The 21,320-nt window shown below is 37.0% G+C and overlaps 1 protein-coding gene across 2 annotated transcripts in view; it reads right to left on the bottom strand.

Annotated features, from left to right (window-relative positions):
* The window catches only part of CDH12 (cadherin 12), a 320,014-nt gene that overhangs the window by 72,075 nt on the left and 226,619 nt on the right, over positions 1-21,320 (bottom strand). The window contains exons 6-7 of one of the 2 annotated variants that reach the window (XM_074873891.1): positions 5,015-5,134; positions 61-228 (exon numbers count right to left, since the gene is read on the bottom strand). In XM_074873891.1, the coding sequence (XP_074729992.1) occupies positions 61-228; positions 5,015-5,134 (288 nt within the window). The remainder of the gene's footprint in view (positions 1-60; positions 229-5,014; positions 5,135-21,320) is intronic. The other variant, XM_074873900.1, reaches the window with a different exon arrangement.

The following is a 21,320-nucleotide window of genomic DNA, read 5'->3' as shown; positions in this document are numbered from 1 at the left end:
TCACATTAATACTTTCAGTCATGCTTATTTGAAAATCAGTGCATTTGGAATACAACATACTCTTAGGAAATCTGGGTGGGTTGTCATTGACATCCGTGAGAGTAATGTTTACAGTGGTAGTACCAGCTAGTCCTCCCAGCTGTCCTCCCATGTCCTTGGCTTGGATTAGAACTTGATATTGTTCTTTCACTTCTCTGTCCATATTTGGCAAAGCTGTTCTTATTACACCTATGAAAAGGAATGGGAAAGAGAAAGAACAAGTAAGCAAAGGGCTGTGAAATGTCTACTATTACATTTTAATACTGGATCTCTTGGACCAGGAATGGAACTCTTCCTAAAGGGTTAATAAGAAAGTAGTTCACACAGAAACAGGCAAATCACTTGGGCTTTTCAAAATCAAGCTCTTCAGCTATTCAACCATTCAAAGTGACTGCGGTGTGACATGAATGGCTGAAAGGGATTGGTGCATTTTCAGGAGGGATGTGAGCAGTGTGAGCACAGGTTTGCCACACTGGGACTGAAGAATGCTGCATGGTGCAGAGTAGGGCAATGTAGGAAGAGGTGACAATGCATTTCAGAGCCTGCATCTTCAGTTGTTTCCAACCAGTCACTTGCCATTACAGTTAAGCTACTGTAGGTCAAGACAATATTCCCTCTATACAAAAGGAGGTCTTTATTAGAAGACTCTCCTTTGCTTGAGAAAGTTTTCTTGATATAGCACATAGATGCAGTGTAAACTTTAGGAGTTTCCTTAAAGAAATTTAATTAAAATATCATGATGAGACATTACTCTTAATCTTCAGTGACTTTGGATAGCTGACGTCTAAATAGGTATGCCATAATCTCCCTTCTGATATGTTAAGAATGTATATGATAAAAGCAAGACTTGTAGAGAGGGGTACTACTGGTCACAGGATTAGCTGTTGAGGTTGTAAAAAGCTATAAGGGTTTGGGCACTCAAGCTTTTCTCTTGAAACCAAATGTATAGGAGAAAATGCACTTATTTGTCAAAATTTGACAAGTTGTATTATATTGCAAAAAGCAATATATTCAACAATAGTTTTCAGAAAATGGCTAGGTGCAGATTGGTGCAGATAGTATGCACAACTGAAAAATAAACCAATTGGAAGCATGCTTCTCATCTAAGTTGCTATTGTTTTAGAAAATATTATTGTCTAGTATTAAACCATTTGGGTGTAAAAGCAGTTTTTTTGCCCTGGTGTTATAATGGGTCTGGAATGACAAGAAACAAGCTTTAAGGGTCACTCTTATCTTTATAGCAACTAACTGCTGCTGTGTTAACAAGTAAGAATAGGAACTGTTAGCTTATAGTGTTTGTTCATAGTCTAGAAATAACTTTGACCTAAATCTGCTATTTCTGGAACCTATTAAAAATTCCAGTTGAATTGAATTGTATACCAATTTCCTTTCTCTCCACTTGTAACACTGATGATGATAACGACAACATTAATAACAACTACTGTTTTCTACCTCAGCATGGCATATACTGTACTGCATAGCTTTGGAATATGACTAGCAAATACTTAAGAACATTTAGATACTGCAACGCTATCCATTTGAGCTTTTGAAAACAGTGTTGTTCAATATTTTATTTGTACCAGACAGAAATCTTGAATTGTAAAACTGTAAAAATTTGTTCATATTCATGTGACATTCATGAAAAAATCTTTTTGTAAAGAGGATGAACATTACTAGGTTTCATCTTGAATCTCTTAATCCATATTTTAGCATTGCGGAGTTACAACATCCTCAGTATGCCCATTCTAAGGAGAAAAGAACTATGAGAATTAAAGACTTCCCTTGTTATACTAGCAAAAGAAGATAACAGTAAGTAGAAAAACATGAAAATGAGCAGATAATAGTTTGTGAGCAGGAGATGCAGTTCATGATTGTTATACCTCTTTTAGGTACAACTGAGCGGCTTTCTCAGTTAGAGATGGTCTTCAGAAAATGAAGAATTGGCTATCACTCTAGTAGTAAAGGTCTCAGTCACCCACTGTTTACTCCTATCTGGAAGTATAAGGGCATTATATATATTTTTCTGTAAAAAACTTTTGTCTCCAGAAAAAAAAAATCAATGAGAATAATTTTCATGTCTAGCAGTTCATAGGCAATTTTCCCTTTTCTACCTACTCTATTTCAAAAACATAGAAAAAACCTTGAAAAATACTATGTCAACCAAAATCATCAGTTCATATGGACAGGACAAGGGTGATTTAAAATTATCTAACCAGCAAAATAGAAAAATAGAATGAAGGTAAAAATCCATGGGAAAGCAGACTATAAATTTTGGTATTGCAGCTTCAGCTTCACAAATATCCAAACTTTAGATTAAAGGTTTATTATAATGTAGAGACCTTACATGCATGTAATGGTGTTCTGAGCATTTTTAAATCCTTCTACCTTAAGATTTTAAAAAAAAGAATATTCAGCTCCAGAACTTTTTTTTTTTTTTTCTTTGCAAATATCATTAATATCAAATGTGTAGAAAAGTATGGTCTCGATGAGGCTACTGAAAATTGAAAATAGTATGTACGGGACCTGGGCCAGAAGATATACTCTGCAAAGTTATTGAGCCTTAATTCAACAGGAGATGATCCACTTATGTGGAAGGGAAAATCCAGGTTCCGTGAAAAACCTCCTGAGTAAGTGTTAACATCAATACTCCTGTTGACACCAATTTGGATTTCAAGACTGTAACTGAGGTCAGAATATGGACTAGAATACTGAGTCTAAGAAAATACTTGAGACATCTAGCCCTAAATAAGAATATTGACCTCACAAACACATCAGAAAATTCGGTGGAAAGAAGTTTATTAAAAGGACATTTTAGTAACAGAACAGACTGCACAGAGGAAAGACAAGGGAGGTTATCTGTCTTAAGAGAAGTGCTCTGTGTTAAAGAAAACTCACATTAACATTAGAAGAGCGATTTCATAGCATCAAAAAGTAACCCCCACATATAAGATCTGAGTCCTTAAAATGTGCCAATCTCCAGCAGGGACTGTAATGCTTTTAACCTTCCTACAAGAACAATAAAAACTAAGTCTCCTGCTTCCATATACTTTGCTTACCTCCAGCAAAGCACTGCAAAAAATTAGGTCAGTAAAGAAAGGAGTAAAGGGGCAGTTGTGACATTCAGACCCATAAAGGTTAAAAACTATTTAAGTGTACTAGATTCATATCAGAGTAAATGTTTATCACCTATCAGGAATGATTTGAGAAAGGAGTATGTGTAAAGTTATGTGCATGCCAACACAATCCTTATTTCACATATAAAGTTATTGTCAGTGGTTTCACCATTACCACTTTGTGATGAGATCTTGAAGTAGTAACAGAAATTTCCACAAACACGCCAGCCTCTGTGTGGTAGAAGCTAAAAAGTAAACAGAACGTTCAGAACTGTTTGTAAAGGAATAAAGAACGGAAGTGTTATGATTAAACCATTTCATATACCCATATGAGCTTCCTTCTTGAATACTGTGTGTTTCTCATCCTGAGAAGGATGATCAGTGTTATGGAATGGTTTCTGTTTAAAGAAGTCTTCAATCTAGAAAAGACACAATGGGGGGAGAATATGGGTCTATAAGGTCATTGAGAACTAATAAAAAGGAATTAACTGTTCACTGTCTTGTGCAATGTAAGTGTGGGGTATAAAATAAGTTAAGAGGTGCACATTTCAAAGAAGCAAAGAGTTGATGGTTCTTAACACAAAAAAAACTTTTGCTGTGGAATGTCTAGTCACTCAGTGTGCAGATACTGCGCTCCTGGACAAGTCAACTCTACTGGGAAGTGGACAAGTTATGCAGGAGAAATTTTTTCAGAGTTTTAGTTACATGGACACTGCTAATCACCCAGGAACTTTGTAAGAACAAGTTGTTGAAGGCTAGAAGAGTATTCAAGGGGTGCATCACTAAACACTTCTTTTATCCTTCACTAGAGCTGAGCAAGCCATCACTTTTGGAAACATGATACAGGGCAGCATGGACCTTTGGTCTGACCTAGTATGGATATTCTTATGTTCTTTAAATAACTACAAGGCAATGTCTCAAAACTGTCACTAGAATGTAAGAGTCAGCAAAAAAAGCCAAAAACAGCAACCCCAAAAATGCTTATCCACCTGCCAGCAGTTCTGAGTTTGTCTGTCATTTTGTGCGCTAACAGTCTTATAAGGCTTTCACCACCAAACTATTGATTGATCAGGGATAAAGGCTCTTTAACACACAATCTAGCATCCAAATAAATCTTCAGTGGAAGGAGAAACTATTTGCTGAAAGGGGCATATGGACAACTATCCCTGTAACACATTCAGGATGACACAATGCATGGCATTCACCATGTAGGTTATTGGCTACTTAACTGAATTGCTAAATAAAGAAACAAGAATGACAGTCAGAAATATAGGACAAGATACCTAATCAACATGTCCACCAACCTCCCAAATACTTCAGTCTCTTTAAACATATTATCCTTTACTGCACACACATCCAGTAACCCCAGAAAAACACTATGCCCCAGGAAAAGAGAAGGGCAGGAGATGATTAGCCATTCCACAGTCTCAGATTAGCTCTATATAGCAAAACAATCATTGCTAGAGAATTTCTGAGTAAATTCAGCAAGTAAAAATGCTGAGAAAAAAAGAATGTACACCTAAGATACAAAACTGAATCATCAGGATTAAAACCAAAAAATAGAATGCATACAGCATATAAAGCTTTAGCTATAGAGAAATGGTAAAGCATAAAAACCCCCAATTGTTCAATGTATACATATTTTAGGTACACCAGGATGACTGAAGGAGCATGTTTGTTTTGTTTCTACAACAGATTGTAATTCATTCAAAAACTAGTCAATACTCAAAACTGAACCATGTGCAAAGTTACTCTACTGGCTTTTGGCCATATCAGCCCAGTCCATATTTATTCATTGATACTGCCCACATGAATCAAAATCCAAAGTTTAAATCTTCCACTGCTGCTGATAAACTATTTACCTGTCTTCGGATCAATGGAGAAATATGGTTGCCCCTGAAGAATACTGTAAACCACTCTAGCACTGTTTCCATAAGTGGGATCATCAGCATCTGTCGCCTTTACTTGAAGCACATATGCTCCTGCAAAGAAACACAAGTAATCACATTTTCAGTATAGAGCAGTGACCAGGGAGATTTCAGACACATTAGTCCTGTTCCTAGTGGATTCTGTTGTAATTCTTGTTCCACTGGAAACAAGACAAGAATAAAACAGTCAGTTCTTCAGCTCCACACTAGCAACCTTCTAGGTAACAGCTAAGGCATAGTGGAAAAAGGGAAGCAGCCCACCATCGGAAGATATTTATAAACAGTTTAGGATGCATTCATTGTTTACAAAAACTTTTTACCCATACATATATGATGGAGGTCTGGGGAAGCACAATACTGGACTTTGAAAAAGGAGTATACCCCACAGTTTTGTGAAAATGTAGACAACTGTGGAAGCAAAATATGTGATATTGCCTTTAAAAAATATTGCCTTTAAAACAAGTGTTTGGTCAAGCAGCTCCTGAATCTGTCAGTGAACCAATCGCTAAGTACCTTGAAAAACTATACTGCAGTCTTCTGAAGGTGGAATTCACATTCCCATTGTAGAATGAAATGAGCTGTTTGTTCAGCCAGTTGTCTTCAAAATCCAGACTTGAGTCATCTTGCCTTTTCAATACAGCTCAGTAGGAAACACAAATACTGTGGAGAAGAACCTCCCCCTAACACTCTGTTTTCAGTCATGGTTATAGACCAGACTTAGTGCTGTTTGCTTTATATTCTGACTTAAGGGGGACCCATGGAGCAAAAAAACTGCACATGAAGACAGAAAACTCACCATAAATGGCAATAGTAGCAGAAATGTCTTGTCCCTCTTGCTGGTTACTAAGAAATTTACCTGCATTTCCCCACTGCTCCATAATGAAAATAGGGTTCAAATTATAGTCTTCAGCAAAACAAACAGACTCATATTTAGACTTTTCCATCAGCTTTGAAGAATTAATAGTTTCCTATGATCTTCTGTGCAAATGAATGTTGGGATTTGCAAAGCTGATTTGGAGTGAGTGAGGGTTAGGACCATGTACATGAGAAACAGCACAGGGAGGAGGGTTATCCCCACTGGTTTTACTTTAAGAAATGTTCCACATTTGGAGGTCATTTGACATTTTTTTCAAGAATACCTGTGGAATACTACAAGTGCTTCAAGACTGGTACTTTTCTGTAACGAAAACTGGCAAGTTTCAAAGGATGTTCACAATCTAAAATTAACCTTAATGGACTTGTCCAGGTTTATTTCTGGGAGTGCTTCACTGTTTGGAGGATTTTTTTTTTCAGTGTGTATCCCCCTCATATCTCTATATGAGAACTGGCAGTGGTGCTGAAGGGTTTGGAATTAACATTGTAAAAATACTTGCTGCATGATGGCTGGTCATACAAGACTGCTTCTGTTACAGTTCTTTATTGAACAATAGAGAATGAAAAGGTACTCCAAGAGATATTCTTTCTATCTCTTGAAGAAGACACAGAACTATGTGTTATTTGACTAACAATCCCTTTTTAAAGTCAATAGGTTGATCATGTTTTTAAGCTGAGGGCAAGTTTCATTAAATTCAATTTCTAAAAGAAAGAAGTTATTAGCAATGAATAAATGAATGAAAATAAACCACTGAGATGTATTCAGTTAACTAAAAGCTTGAGGTTACTCTCTTGATTTTCTGGATGTGAAGGGTGAAGAATGATATGTGTTAGAGAAGACCAAAGTCCAAGTTCAGTATAACAATTGTGGAAGCAGTGCCTACTCAAACACTTGTGCCTTTCTTTATATAACACATAACTATAACTGACTATATATTAAATAGCTTAAAAAAGCCCAGCTGAAGGAATACATTTTCCTACTGGAATGACAGACAGAAGCTATATAATACCTGTAGAGCATTTGATGGCTTTCATCTGTTCCTGACCATAAGGAATATCTTTGTAATAGGATCTTCCACTTTCAGCCCTGTGTTCTGCTCCAGAAATTCAGGGAGGCACAGAAATAGCTTAGTTCTACTCCAGAGACCAAGATGGAGAAGGAAATGGTAGCTTTCATATTTTTCCCCCATTCCCTCAAAAAAAAAGTACGTTCACTGTATGTGCCACCTTTGGGCCCTTACTGTTGTGCAAGAAAAAGCAACATCTGTTCCTTTTGGAGCAATTACATTGACAGAACATGTTCACTCACTGTACAGTACAACATCCTTTCCCAGTATACACACAATTGTCTTCCTTCATTGTTACAGTATCTCACTATCTTTCCAACCTAAAAAGTTCAGTCTATTTTTTCCACTGAAAAATATCAACTCATTTATTTACTATTTTACTTTATTGAATCAATACCTAGAATATGATTTTGACTCCTTATAATTAAATGACATTTCATTATTGTTGTTATAAAAGAGATCAAGAAAGAAAGATGATCTGTATTTAATAGATAAAAAGCTATTTATATTTTATCTTGTTAGGCCTATCTTTTTATGCACATGGTATAGCATTTAAGTTGTATTCAGATCTGCAATAAAAGAACCCACAACAAGTCATATGCTATGAATAACATACATCAGCATGACACTACCTGCTAGCATAAGTAGAATTCATAAATTTACTTCCTCCAGGTGAAATAAAACAGAAAAAAAAAAAACAAATCTAACACCTGTAATTGAGTTTGATACTGTCCCACAAAACAACCTTGTCTCTAAAATGCAGAGACATGGTTTTGATGGGTGGACCACTCAGTGGATGAGGAACTGGCTGAATGGTCACACTCAAAGAGTTGTGGTCAATGGCTCAATGTCCAGGTGGAGACCCGTGATCAGTGGTGTCCCTCAGGGGTCTGCACTGTGGCCAGTATTATTTAATAACTTTGTCGGGGATACGGACAATGGGATTGAGTGCACCCTCAGCAAGTTTGCCCATGACACCAAGCTGTGTGATGTGGTCAACACAGTGGAGGGAAGGGATGCCATCCAGAGAGACCTTGACAGACTTGAGAGGTGAGCCTGTGCAAACCTCATGAAGTTCAACAAGGCCAAGTGCAAGGTCCTGCACATGGGTCGAGGCAATCTCATGCACAGATAAAGGCTGGGTGATGACTGGATTGAGAGCAGCCCTGCAGAGAACTTGGGAGTAGCACAGGATCAAAAACTGACTATGAGCCAGCAATGTGCACTTGCAGCCCAGAAAGCCAACTGTATCCTGGGCTGCTTCAAGAGAAGTGTGGCCAGCAGGTTGAGGGAGGTGATTCTCTCCCTCTACTTCACTCTCATGAAACCCCACCTGGAATACTGCATTCAGCTCTGGGGCCCCCAACATAAGAAATACCTGATTCAGCAGGTCCAGAAGAGGGCCATGAAGATGTTTGGGTGGCTGGAGCACCTCCTGTATGAGGACATGCTGAGAGAGTTGGGGTTGTTCATCCTAGAGAAAAGGAGGCTCCAGGGACACCTTATAGTGGCCTTCCAGGACTTAAAGGAGGCCTACAGAAAAGGTGGGGAGGAACTCTTTGTCAGGGAGTGTAGTGATAAGATGAGGGGTAACAGTTTTAAACTGTAAGACACTGGAACAGGTCGCCCCTCCCTGGAAGTGTTCAAGGCCAGTTTGAATGGGGCTTTGAGCAACCTAATCTAGTGGAAGGTGTCCCTGGCCATGGCAGGGGGGTTGGAACTAGATGATCTTTCAGTTCCTTCCAACCCAAACCATTCTCTGATTCTATGATTTACGAGTAAATGTATGGATTAGTAACACTTCAGAATAAGAGAAACTTTATCAAATATACTAACAACACAAATCAGGAACTACTGACTCAGTATAGTCATCAACTTCTCTTAAGTTCAAACAGGTAAGTAGTGCTAAATTAAGATATTCGAGTAACCTTAATTTTTCCTTGTTATGATGTAAATATTCACATATATTTAAGATGTTGTCATGTGAGGTATTGAATGTGTTAGTGGGGGGATATTTAACAAGCAAAGTTGGTAATTTTTCATAAATGTAATCCATACAGTGTCTCAGAAGACTGAAACAACAGATATAGCAGTAAATGTGTTTATCTATTTTTGCATATTCCAAACAAAGCTACTGTGGCTGGGAATGGATTTTGGAGCTTATCCCCTATTCCATCATTTGTTTTCTAACCTCTAGCAACAGCAGCTTAAAACCAATCTATATCCTTTTTATAGAGCAGTGACCAGCTCCCCTTCCTTCTAAAACCACTATGACCACCAAGTGGCTCCTGATACATCACCAGCAGCAGCTTCCTCCAAACCAGAAATTATTTACCAAAACAAAGCTTTGCTGAAAGAGTGTGAGACAGAATGAGTGCTTTCACAGAGATACTTACAGTGGACTTCATGTCCTACCTACTATTAGACTTCTACCATTGTAGTACCTGCACATGCATGCCAGGAACCTGCAGCTCGCTTTGCAGCCAGGGGCTGGGCACAGGGAGCCTGGTAGCGCTGGTCTGCACGTACTGGTGATGCACAGGTAGGCATGTTAAACACCATAGCTGAATCCATATCTATGTCTAAGTTCTCACACAAAAATGTGACATTACAAGGTGAAGGGAGCAGACAGTGGCCATGAGCATGCCTGGAAATTCTGCCACTGACCCAGGTGCCTGATGATCCCTGCACATACTGATTCTTAGTTGTATAAAAATGTTAGTTTAGATATTCTTAGGTACATGTTCCAGGTAATTCAACCTTATTACACAAAAGAAGGAAGAAATGCTGATTTATAAACTAAGTTTTATTAAGGCAGACATTCAAAGTCATATTTTAGTTTGATAAATAGCAGACTCTGAATATGAAAAATAATCCATTTCACAGTGGCAGCAGTTTCAACTGTATTAATTCATCTGTCAGATCTTTTACAACAAACAGATAGTATGTAAGCTTATATTTTTATGAGAGATCAGGCATGGTTTTTTAATGCGCCTCCAGTCATTTACTAACTTACATACATACCAAATGTTCTAAAGAAGTTTTCTGAAATTGATTTCTTTCAGTATTATCTTTTAGTATTATCAAGCATTGCTCACTGTATCTAACAAGCTTTCTATTTTATTGCAATGCATAAAACCAATATATTTTTAAAAGTAGATTCTAAAATCTAAGTATTTTTTTCCAGGCAATAATACAGGGCACTACAGCTGTAAATCTTTAATGCACAAAGGTAGTGATGGAGGATTACATTTACTATAGCTCATGATAATTTAATTAAAGTATATACTTACCTTACTACATGGAGTAATCAAATGAACAAAAAACCTCATGATATTGTTTGTTGTTTGGAAACACCTTATATAATAGCATTTAAAGCCTTATATTTTTATTTTTGATGTGAAATCAACAAATATTTGATGCAAGGCATTATAAAATGCAGAATAATAGAATGATGTGCTTAAGTATTTATGTTTTAGAAAGAAAAGAAAAATAATGCTAAACCATTCACATGGCTCAAGGAAATGGTATGGAATTTTAATGAAGATTATATTTTCTTTAAAATAATACAGACAGTATTGAAGACTAATATATTGTAAATAGTTGTCACAGTAAGCATACTGGCCTGAATTTTACTCTGGCTGAAGTCCAAAGGCAATCCAACAATACCTGCAAATAGAATGGGACCCAAGATCTCTAACTTCTTGGCCAAACTGACTACACTAGCATTAAAAAAGCCTTGTAGTTTATATTAGATTGACTGGAGGGAACTATAGGAAGCCTGAGTTTATACCACAATGAGAATTTTTATGAAATATGGATTTGATTTCTAGAACTATTACCATTTTTTCTGGCAGTCTTTCATTAGTAAAAATGTTACTTTGCCAAAATCAAAAGAATCTCTGAAAGAAGAGCAGTACTGATTAAATCTCTTCCAATCCAAAGAGTGCTAGAAAGAAATTTCAGAATTTTCTAATGTACCCAGTTTGATATTTTCAAATTCCTTATGAGTGACCAGTTAAAAATTGTTAAAAAAAAATGGTCCAAAATTCAGTCCGTCCCAAATTTCAAACCAGAACATTTAATTTATTGGTTTTCCCCCATTTTTTTCTAATAAAAGACTAAAATATTGACCTTTTGTACTCTTTCAACCTGGAAATAATTTTACACATCACCAAAGCGTAGGTGGGGTATCTTGCTGGCTGTAGAGCTATTGTTGGCTTCCAAAAAAAAAATAAGCAGGAAACCTTAATTTCTTATGTTCAGTTTGTTGAACTCAAGGGCATGACCAAGAATTCACAAAACTCAACTGGGACTAGATAAATTGGTTATTTCACTGTAGAGGAAAATGAGAGGATTCAAGGCTGGGAGAATAAGACAACAAACTTCTTTAGATGATTACTGCAAAAATGTGTAGTCAACGGAATTGCAAACACAAAGAAAAAAAGGAGATGGGGATATGTCAAGCCTTTTCTCATTAAGGTTTCACTAAGCCTGCAAATCCCGTTAAGTTTGTTAATAAATGCCAAAGTTCAGTTAAGTAGTGGTAGTGCATTATTTTCCACAGAAAGTGAAGGGGACCTGCTTTGAGGCTTCGAAGAGGCAATAGAAGGCTAGAAGGGAGCAGTCAGGTTTGGGGGTAACTGAGAGGGGAAGGGATACTGCAAGTGAGAGCAGGACTTCAGCATGTTGAAAGTGTTCCACAGACTCTGGATGGAACCTCTCTCCACTCTGCATAGATCAGAGGTTCATTCAGAGATGGTTGCTCAGGCCCTTGTCCAGCCAAATTTTTAATATCTCCAATGACAGAGATCCCACAGCCTCTTCAGATGCTCCTATGGGATCCTGCCAAACAGATTCCTAAACAAGCTCAAGTCTCCTCTTTGGGAGTCCAGGGCGATGATTTTAGTAGGAAATGAGTATGAGTATGAGACATTGTATGTAAATTGTCATAGAATTTACTTTTTGCAATGGACTATCAAGGTAGTTGCATCTACTCATGGTAAATAAAGATCAAATAGCAGATCTTCTGCCATAAGCTTTCTTTTTGTTTTCTTTTTTTTCCCCAACATGGTTTTCTTGTAGTTAGAAGAGTTGTCATCATCTAGCTGTACAACCTCTCCCCTACCACATGTTCAATTTTCCACTTCTGTCACTGCTGGGAGTTGTTGGTGCCTAGTACTTTTAAAAGAAAACAAGACAATTGTGCAGACATTTTTTAGTGGGCAGGAGGAAAGAGGGACATAACTGCTTGCATAGAAACTCACTATTTTTCACAATATTCTTCATTAACAATTCCAAGCATATCACCTTGGCAACCTGAACATCACCCATCCCCTTTTCAGAATTCAAGTAAAAACCTAACCAACATCTACCTTTCTTTTTGGGAAAAAAAAGGAAAAGTGAATTTATGACTCACTGCAGGACTGCATTGCAATTCAGATCAGGAGATCCCGTCTCAATAAATAATCCCCTGACCTGCCACTAGCAGTTTTAACAAAACTCTAGTACTGGGAGAACATGTGCATCTGTAAAGAGAGATGCTGACATTGCCCTTTTGGGGCTTATCTTTTATAGAAGAAATTACCAATAATATGTTTTGAAGATATACTCCACAAGCTGTCTCCCACAAAAGTAATATGAGGAAGGCATATTTTACTTGGAAAAGCCAGTTTCCAGTTTATGTATTCATGGCTGTTCAGCCCTGATAATAACACAATATCTTGAATACTAGACACAATCAGGGAAACACACTTTTCTCCTGTTTTGCATTCTAGGCATTACACTGAACATATAGATATTTTTCTCTCAGCTGTCAGAAGCAGCCATGTCCACAAAAGCAATACTGCCATTCCCTGTTGTAATTGATGAAGAATGGCAGTTTTTTGCTAATACTTCTGCTGTGCCAGTAGCTAAAAGCAGCTGTTGCGAGTCTCAGCATTTAGTGCATAATCAAACATATTTCTAGTATCCCTAGAATAATGTTTGATTTAGAGTGGCAACAATCCAGGGAGCATGGAAGCTGGCTTTGTTAAGCTGAACCACATGCACACTTCAGTTTCATCTGGAAAACAGTGCTTTAAGTGTTGAGCTTTTTTCCCTGGCAAATTGTAAGACGTGGCATTGTGAAGGGGAAAGACTTTTCTGTTTCTTCTTCCTGTAAATGCTTTATAAAGCATTTTGCCTGTAAATGCTTTATAAAGTAGAACTAAGGTTTTAGAAAGAGTCAGTACATTTTATTGCCCACAGTGTTTTTGTCTCAAAGTCTTTCTTGCAAATGAATTAATAGGTCCCTTTTTCCTGGCTATCCTTGTCTCCCTCATGGATGATGAGGATAAACAGGGGAAACTTACTGCTGTGGTGTTTTTAGATAACTATTTAGCTTGGAAATCAGCAAAGCAATTATTTTCTTTCCCCTTTTTTTTCCTATCCTCATCTTTTGGGGTCGGCCAGAGTTAAGCCACTAAGGGCACACAATCTGGCTAAGCTAATAATGACTCTGTTAGCATTGAATATTTATTTAATTTATTTATTTTTATTAATTTAGGCTATTTATTTATTTATAAAGACATCCAGCTGCTTATACAGTCCCAAGGCTGTGATAATGTTTACAGAGGTTGCACTTCTGAAGCAAATGAGGAGCTTGAAATAGCAGCTAATACTCTATACCCAATACGCATATAAAGGAGTAGCCTGGTAAAGTAACTGCTGGAAATAATGCACAAGAAGAACAGCACAAGAACCAATTAGCAAATACTAAGTCTAACATCCATCTGTTTGAGAAATAGATCTCTTGAGAGTGATTTTTCCTTTCTGTTTTCAAGTCTGTGTATTGTTTTCCCCTTACCAATATGACAGAAGATCCTCTCACATATATGAAATTTAGCAAATAGAAAAACTTAGCTTTGACTTTTGCTTTTATCATCTTGACAACCTGATAACTTTTCAGGCCATGACTCAACAGGGACTTAATTTTGCCAGTATACCCATCACAGCAAGGATGTGGGAGATAAAAATAACTAGTACATCCTCTAATCATGATAGCTATGCTGGTGAAACCCCTACTATAGTTGTCTCTGTGATGATAAAAGCATGCTTCTGTTGGTTTAGTTTATGTTTTGCAGGGAAGTGGTGTGAGCTGTATTAGAATGTTCCTTTCTGATATCAAATGCTATGTCTAAACCAGAGAACTTTGCCAAAAACATCATGAAATTTGATGTGTCCTGGGAAGTAAATATTTTCTTCAATGGAATTGTGAAATAATAGGTGTTAGCCATACCTGATGCACTGAAATTTTAAAGGTTTGAGGAAAAAAGAGTCAACCCCAGAATGATAGCATAAAGAACTGCTATTCATTTATTAATCTGTAAAGTGGTTTCAGTGTGATCAAAATATTTTTCAGAAGCAAATGCTCAAAGAAAAGGGTAAGTATTAAGCTCAGTTTGAGTGAGGAAAGTGATATACTGGAATTGTTTCCTAGCTTTTGAATGCTAATGTAACTTGATGGTTGTCATGATGTTTAGCTGTACAGCACTTGTTAATATCAGCCGCGCGTGCCTTTCAACAACATACCATTCTTCTAGTGCCAGATGAAAGAGTACTGTGAAAAGAAGCATTTGTAAGCAATCCAGCATACGACATTCACTTTTGTTATGGAAGAGATCCTGGAGATTCTTAAGGTGTTGAAATTGTGACACTCCCTTCCCCACCCCACCCCCCCACCCCCCAAAGTACACCAAAAATGGTGGTCATTACATAAAGAATTCAGGAGAAAGCATGTCATAGGGTACTTCCATTATTTTACTGTTTTAAGTTTTCATGAGCTCAAATTTCACACATCAATTCTTCAAATGTCAAATGATTTATTCAGAATGTAGTAATGAGAAAAACTGAGCTTTACACAGGACACAAGAAAAAATTAGTGTGAAATAAATGTCATTCATACTGAATGTCAGTTAAAGGGACTCTGTTTTGATTCTCAGTAGATGTTTGGATGGTATACGGAGGCTGGTTTATTACCAGATGTTGGACCCGGTTAGAAATAATTTAATTCTGTGTTCACCCAGGCATCTTTACCTGAATAAAGTTCATTTCTACACCAGAATTTGGTGAATAAATCTTTTTTAGTTTTGAATGACAGGAAGAAATTTATCAGGATCTTTTGGCCAGTTAATAGAGTCATGCACTTAGGATCAAATTTTGGTAACCAAATTTCATACTGATCTGGTGACATTTCAAGGAAAAGAGATTTGGGAAGGCTGATGACTGAGCAGTTTTAAAGTTTGTTTTGCCTGCATCACATCTCTTCCCACCTACTTAAAGTGTTGTAGCTGAATCTCTCCTGAAGGATGCAGAGCAGTCTTCATGAACAACTTTTCCTTTATGTTTTTTTGTATTTACCTTTAGATCTTTTCTTCTACTTAAAATCTCCTAAGGGCAAACTTGGATTACACAGAGACATGGTAACATGCAAAAGTAACCTCAGAACACAACAGTGACTTCTACACAGTCTAGTATACAATGTGATATTCTGTGAAACGTGCTGATTTTTCTTTAATTATTTAATCAGAATATTGCTTTGAAGGCTTTCCTGGTACTTCAGAATCGAACCACTGAAGGATCCATAGAATTTTACTCTATACATTTGCAATAAAATTTAAAACTGAACCATTCAGTGACTTAATTCATAATTTTTATACTATTCTACATAGCTTCCTACATCAACATCCAACTACACTAGCCTTCAGCAGTGATAGGGGACAGTAACCCCACATACCCATGATAGGAGTCTACCTATATGGGCTTCAGAACTTGGAATGGCATGGTTGTCCTCAGGCCCAACAAAAGGTTCCCCTCCTGCAAACTCATTTGCAAGAGTAAGAAAAATGGTAAAAGAGGCATTGTTACTCCAAGTGACATCAGGCTTAACCTCCATCACAAATGGTATTTCAGAAAAAAGAGTATAAGAAATCCATCATTTGAAAACACTCAGGATAACATGGCTCTATGTAAGTTCTGGTCTGATTCCTAGCAGTGATTGATTTAAACCCTGAAACACAGGCCACCATAACTTCTCCAAACATCTCTTGCCTTTTACCACAATAGTTGGGCCTTCCTAAAACAAAGTTAATGAACTAACTTCCCTTTCTACGGGAACAGGATAAGGAGTAACGTACTGAACATACAGCAAGGGAAACAGAGGTTTCTGATGGATCAACAGAAACAGCTTGCACAGGGCTGACTGTGGTGACTTTTCTCCTCAGCTGGGTTTTCTCTTCCCTCTCAGAAATCCCATCCCTGTTGTAGGAATGACCCAGCCACTAATAAACATACAAACCAAGGTCAACTTTAGATTTCCTTAATAATTCACAGCAGTTTAGTGGACTTTGCAGAAGCAGCTGAATCATCCTTACAGCAGAAACTCCTGAGAGAGAGAAGTGGAAGAAACAGCTGGCAACAGAAAACAGTGCAGGCATTCAGGTTAAGAGCAGTCAGACTTCAAACAGAGCCCTAATGCTAATGGTAAGCACATAATTAAGTTTATTTTATTATTTTACTAGAGGGATTGCGGTGTTACTATCTTTGGAAGTTCTTGAGAACAGATTAGACATTCATTAGGAATGACATATATGTGGTTGATCCTCATGGAAATGCATTAAGTGAATTTGAGATCCCTTCTAACCCTAGCTTTGTGATTCTGTGCACTGTATAAACAGACATCCCTCCCCTTGGAGTATGACTATGTCCTTGTTCTTGTGGATATGACAGAATTGCCTCTGTGTTAATGCTTTAATTTGGTTCAGAAGTGCACTTTTGAAGCTAATCTTTCAATTGTCCCCACTTATTATGCTCTGGTTAATATGTGAAGCACTCTTTAAGTGTGCAAACTGGATCATTTTGGGGTGAAGTTAAGCTGGAAGGTATGCTGTAGGTGTGCACTTGATGCAATGCAGCTGTTAATAGGTAGGTGTTCAGTCCAAGAAGTCAGATGAGACTTTATTTGAGACCATGAGAGTAGCTATACTCTGGATGCCAGGTTCTCAGCACTCACTGTTTCATCACACAGATCTGTTTCTACTGCATCATACTACTGTCTAGTATGTCTTTGTACAGCATCAGGAGTAATACTTCTCCAGTCCTTTGCAGAGCCTTTAGATACTACCATAACAATACATAGGTATCAGTATTATTTCACATAAGGAACAGCTGCAGCTTAATTAGCAAAAATCAATAAAGTTTAACCTGAAGACATAAGATTTCTGGTAATACTACTATACTTATTTAGCCAATTTCATAGCACTGAAAACAGAGTATTTTAGCGATTAGGAGAGAGAAGTTCAAACCACAAGGTCATATTAAGCATATGGAAGTTTTAAATATAACCACGTAAAATTAGCTGTGAGCGTAACTCCTGTCTCAAATATATTAGTGTGACAACTCCCTTCTTTTCATGTGTCCGCATTCTGGGTTTTTTTTCCTAAAATCATATTACAACCCCCTAGTGTACCAGTCTGATTTGTTATTGATCTGAACAGTAAATCCAATTTTGTATTTACTTCATAATTTGGATCACTATAATGCTTTGACAATACAGTATTATTAAACAAAACCTCAAGTGTCCTTCACAGCAGGCAATTTTCTGGACTGTGTGGTGCCAGACTAGGGACTTAAAACCAAACAAACCAAAACAAAAGTTTTCTTAAGAAAAGCCCAGTGAATCAAAGAAAATGTCAGTGTTTCACTGGAGGAATGCACTGTTCAGGCATAATTAGGAGGACGTTCTTTGCCAAAAGGTCACAGAAACATGATTTTCATTCTCTTCTGCCTTACTAACGATGTCACTGTTTCAAGATACTGCAGGCAGAGTTTTTCTCAGCATCAGGAAAGACAATGACTGAAGCAGAAGACTGGAACAGGGAGATCTTGTCTTGTTGTTATTTCTATACCAGGCTGTGGTCAATAAAGTATTTCACTGTTTCTTAGATTCACCATGATAAAATGGAAACATGAGCCTTCACACTTATAGTGGTAGATGCTGTTCTGAGACAGTTTTATATGTGTCAATTTTTGGTGCTCCATAGTTTGGTGATAATAGAGAGGTCTTCTATTGTATCACTGGTGATGACATAGTAATATCATAATTTGGAAATGTAGCATTGGACAGAGCACCAGATCATCCCAATCTAAGACACATAAAGCAGAATATTGCATTCTTCAAATTCCTTAAAGTCATACCTTTGCAAGAATTATGGACTACAGTCAACAAGCAGTCAAATGACAATTTCAACAGCTGACAGAATTACAAAATATTACTTATTTGGGGCAGTATGATATTTTAGAAGGCATTTTGTAACTTACGACTGTGCCAATACCTGTTTTTGTTTGCTTGCTTTGTTAAAAACTGAAAGATAGTGTGGCTTTTGGAAGAAACAAAGAAACCTCTAGCAAAATCATGATTTTAAGTTGATTTCAAGCATTCCAATACATGCAAAACATTTCAGTTTGGACCATGGTAAACACACAAGAGCAAGAAAGCCCTTCTTTCCAGGAGGGCATGAGAAGTGGAAGAGACACTCACATATGCTGTGGGAATTCTCAATTCAGCTGCCATTTTTGGCCTGAGGAAGTTCAAACTTGTAAAGCTGACCTTTCTAGAAAATTTCATATGTGTGACTGCTTATAAACTTTTACATTTCATTTATTTAATTCTTTACAATGTTACATGCCTGTTTTCTAAAACAGCTTCCTGACTCTCATACAATGTCACTCTTTCTTTAATTTTCTTCTGTATGAGAACTCCTGATCAATGAAAATCAAAGTGTTTTTAGCAACATGGAACAATATTAACAACTGAGCCTGAAAGACAGCCATTACCTACAATAGGTAGAATAAGACCACTGCTAGCAGAGAAACAGGAATAAGTTAAATCTGCTACATAAATTGGACTATTGGGTTAAAACCTTTCCTAGAACATTTTTGTGTGTATAATCAGCTAACTAGCAAAGAGTTTCAAGATATCTGGAATTGAGCTTTTAAGTGAATGAACTCTTCAAAAAGCCTTTACCGAATCACAGAATCATCTAGGTTGGAAAAGACCCTGAAGATCATCTAGTCCAACCATTAACCTAACACTGACCGTTTAATAACACTTTTGTCCTTTGTGACTCAGTTTTAATCTCCTGTCCAGCAGCCAAACATCACCTCACTCAGGGAACAGAGCCTCATATTAGTGACTATGAAGAAAATTAACTCTATCCCAACCCAAACCAGCACATCTCCTAAGAGAGATTCAAGGCAATGCTGTGATTCCAGCATAAACTACTATTGTGGCAACTAAGAAACGTGATGGAGGATATGGGGATGAGGAAGGTTTGAAGTATGGGACAAAAACAACTCCTCCTGCTTAGAGAAGACTATTACTCTAAGATTACTCTATTTTAAAATTAGTACTGTTTTCATCAGTGTGTCCTAATTGTGGGTGATGAGGTTTTACTATTTAACTTCAGGCACTCAAGATTTCAATCTCAACACTCTAAAAATTAATGAACCTGCCCATCCCAGAATGCAGACAGTGTTCATTTATCAATTAAATATTCATTCATCCAGTATCTAAAAATAAATTCCTGAATCCTCATGGGATAATCTGCATTACTGACTGCAAGTGTTGTGGCTGGAATTCAAACTAGAATTATGCCAGATCTGGTGATGAGTTAGCCAGCAGTTCTGGGGTTATTCTAGGTGATATTAAAGGCTGTATTCACATATGTGTCACTCTTCCCTGTGTGTCAGAGGTAAATCAAAAGCCCAGACCTCCATTCTCAAAATTCTTTCCTTTAGCCATGACTAACAAACAAAACTGTTCTCATAGCTAGTCAAAGAGTGTATCTTCTAGCAAAATGTAATTAAGTTCCTTATCTTTTTCACAATTAAGAATATTTCAGCTCATGTTATTCTTCCCATTGTAAGGCCCTGTTTGGGAAAGGAGAGATCCTGTTCATCCTACAATTATTGACAAAACTCTCAGTACCTTGGATAGCAAAGGACCATACATTCAGATACCTGTTTTGAAATCATCTAGCTCTACCACTCCAGATAAAACCAGATGCTTCCCACCATGTTGATACTTTCCCAGAGAAATGGGATTAAAATTAAAATCTTCAAACTTGATTTTGTGAGCTATCAATTGATTTTGAGCAGCCTTTCTGGTGGAAATACTGACTCAAAACATTCCTTGAATGATTCTGCAAACATTCTTTTCTTCAAATCATTAACTATGCAGACAATGCATTCTGTATCCAAACTATGTGATGGAACTCTGTGGAAACTCTGAAAATATAAAACCTCCTGTCACCTGTCACAGATACATCTCATTATTAATGCATACAAGAAATCCGATTTAAAAATATTTTGGTCCCTTTTGAAAAGCGGTATGCCTTTAAGAAGTGAAATTAAACATTAAACATCTTTAAAAAAAGATATGTTTAGATTCTAAAGCATTTAAGAAAATTTTATGTGTGTTTTCTTTGTACAGCAATAATTTCTTTAACTTACTAAATCAGCTTTAACTGAAATTCCAAAAACATGGTAGTCAGGGTTTTTTTACTAAATTCAGTTGAAACTGACTCAGACCACTCTCAAAAGCTTTTAGAAATGTACCTTAACCTATAAATGTATCATGAATGCTAGAAGAGAAAAAAAAAAAAAAAACCAAAACAAAAACAACAAAACAAACCTTTAATAAATCATTATTTATGTCCTAAATCTAAACATTTTTGACATCATTTTCTTCCCCAAGAGCCACAATAACATTTGTCAACTTAACTGATCCCTGAAATGAGATCCAAATTATTCAGCAGGGTGATAAAATTAGTAACAAGCCTCAGGTATAAGACAGCAGGGTTTTTTAGCATTCATTTTTGTTTTATTAACTACTAGAGACCTATGGAAAATAAGATCATGCTGAATATTACATAGGAAGATACTGTAGTCCAGTTGAACAGTCCCTTATTCTTGCAGCAGAATAACTTTGCTTTTTTTTTTTTTTTTTACAACTCTGGAACCCTTTAGATTAAGTGGATTTGCAAGTGCAAAGGACAAGTTACTGTCTAATAGCAAAACCAAACCCCAAACAATAAAAATGCCATGTCTTCCATCCAGCCGCTAAAAGCATTCTCTCCTCTTTAGAGAACAGTGATACTTTATGTAGACTGATTGCAGGTCGTCTTGGTTGCTGAGAAGAGTCATACTTTATGCAATTTCCAGAGGCCTAAATCTTTGACTGCCATATTCCTATTCCCATT

Source organism: Strix uralensis, chromosome 1, assembly GCF_047716275.1.
Source record: "Strix uralensis isolate ZFMK-TIS-50842 chromosome 1, bStrUra1, whole genome shotgun sequence".
NCBI lineage: Eukaryota > Metazoa > Chordata > Aves > Strigiformes > Strigidae > Strix > Strix uralensis.
This window is presented reverse-complemented; position numbering and strand designations above follow the sequence as displayed.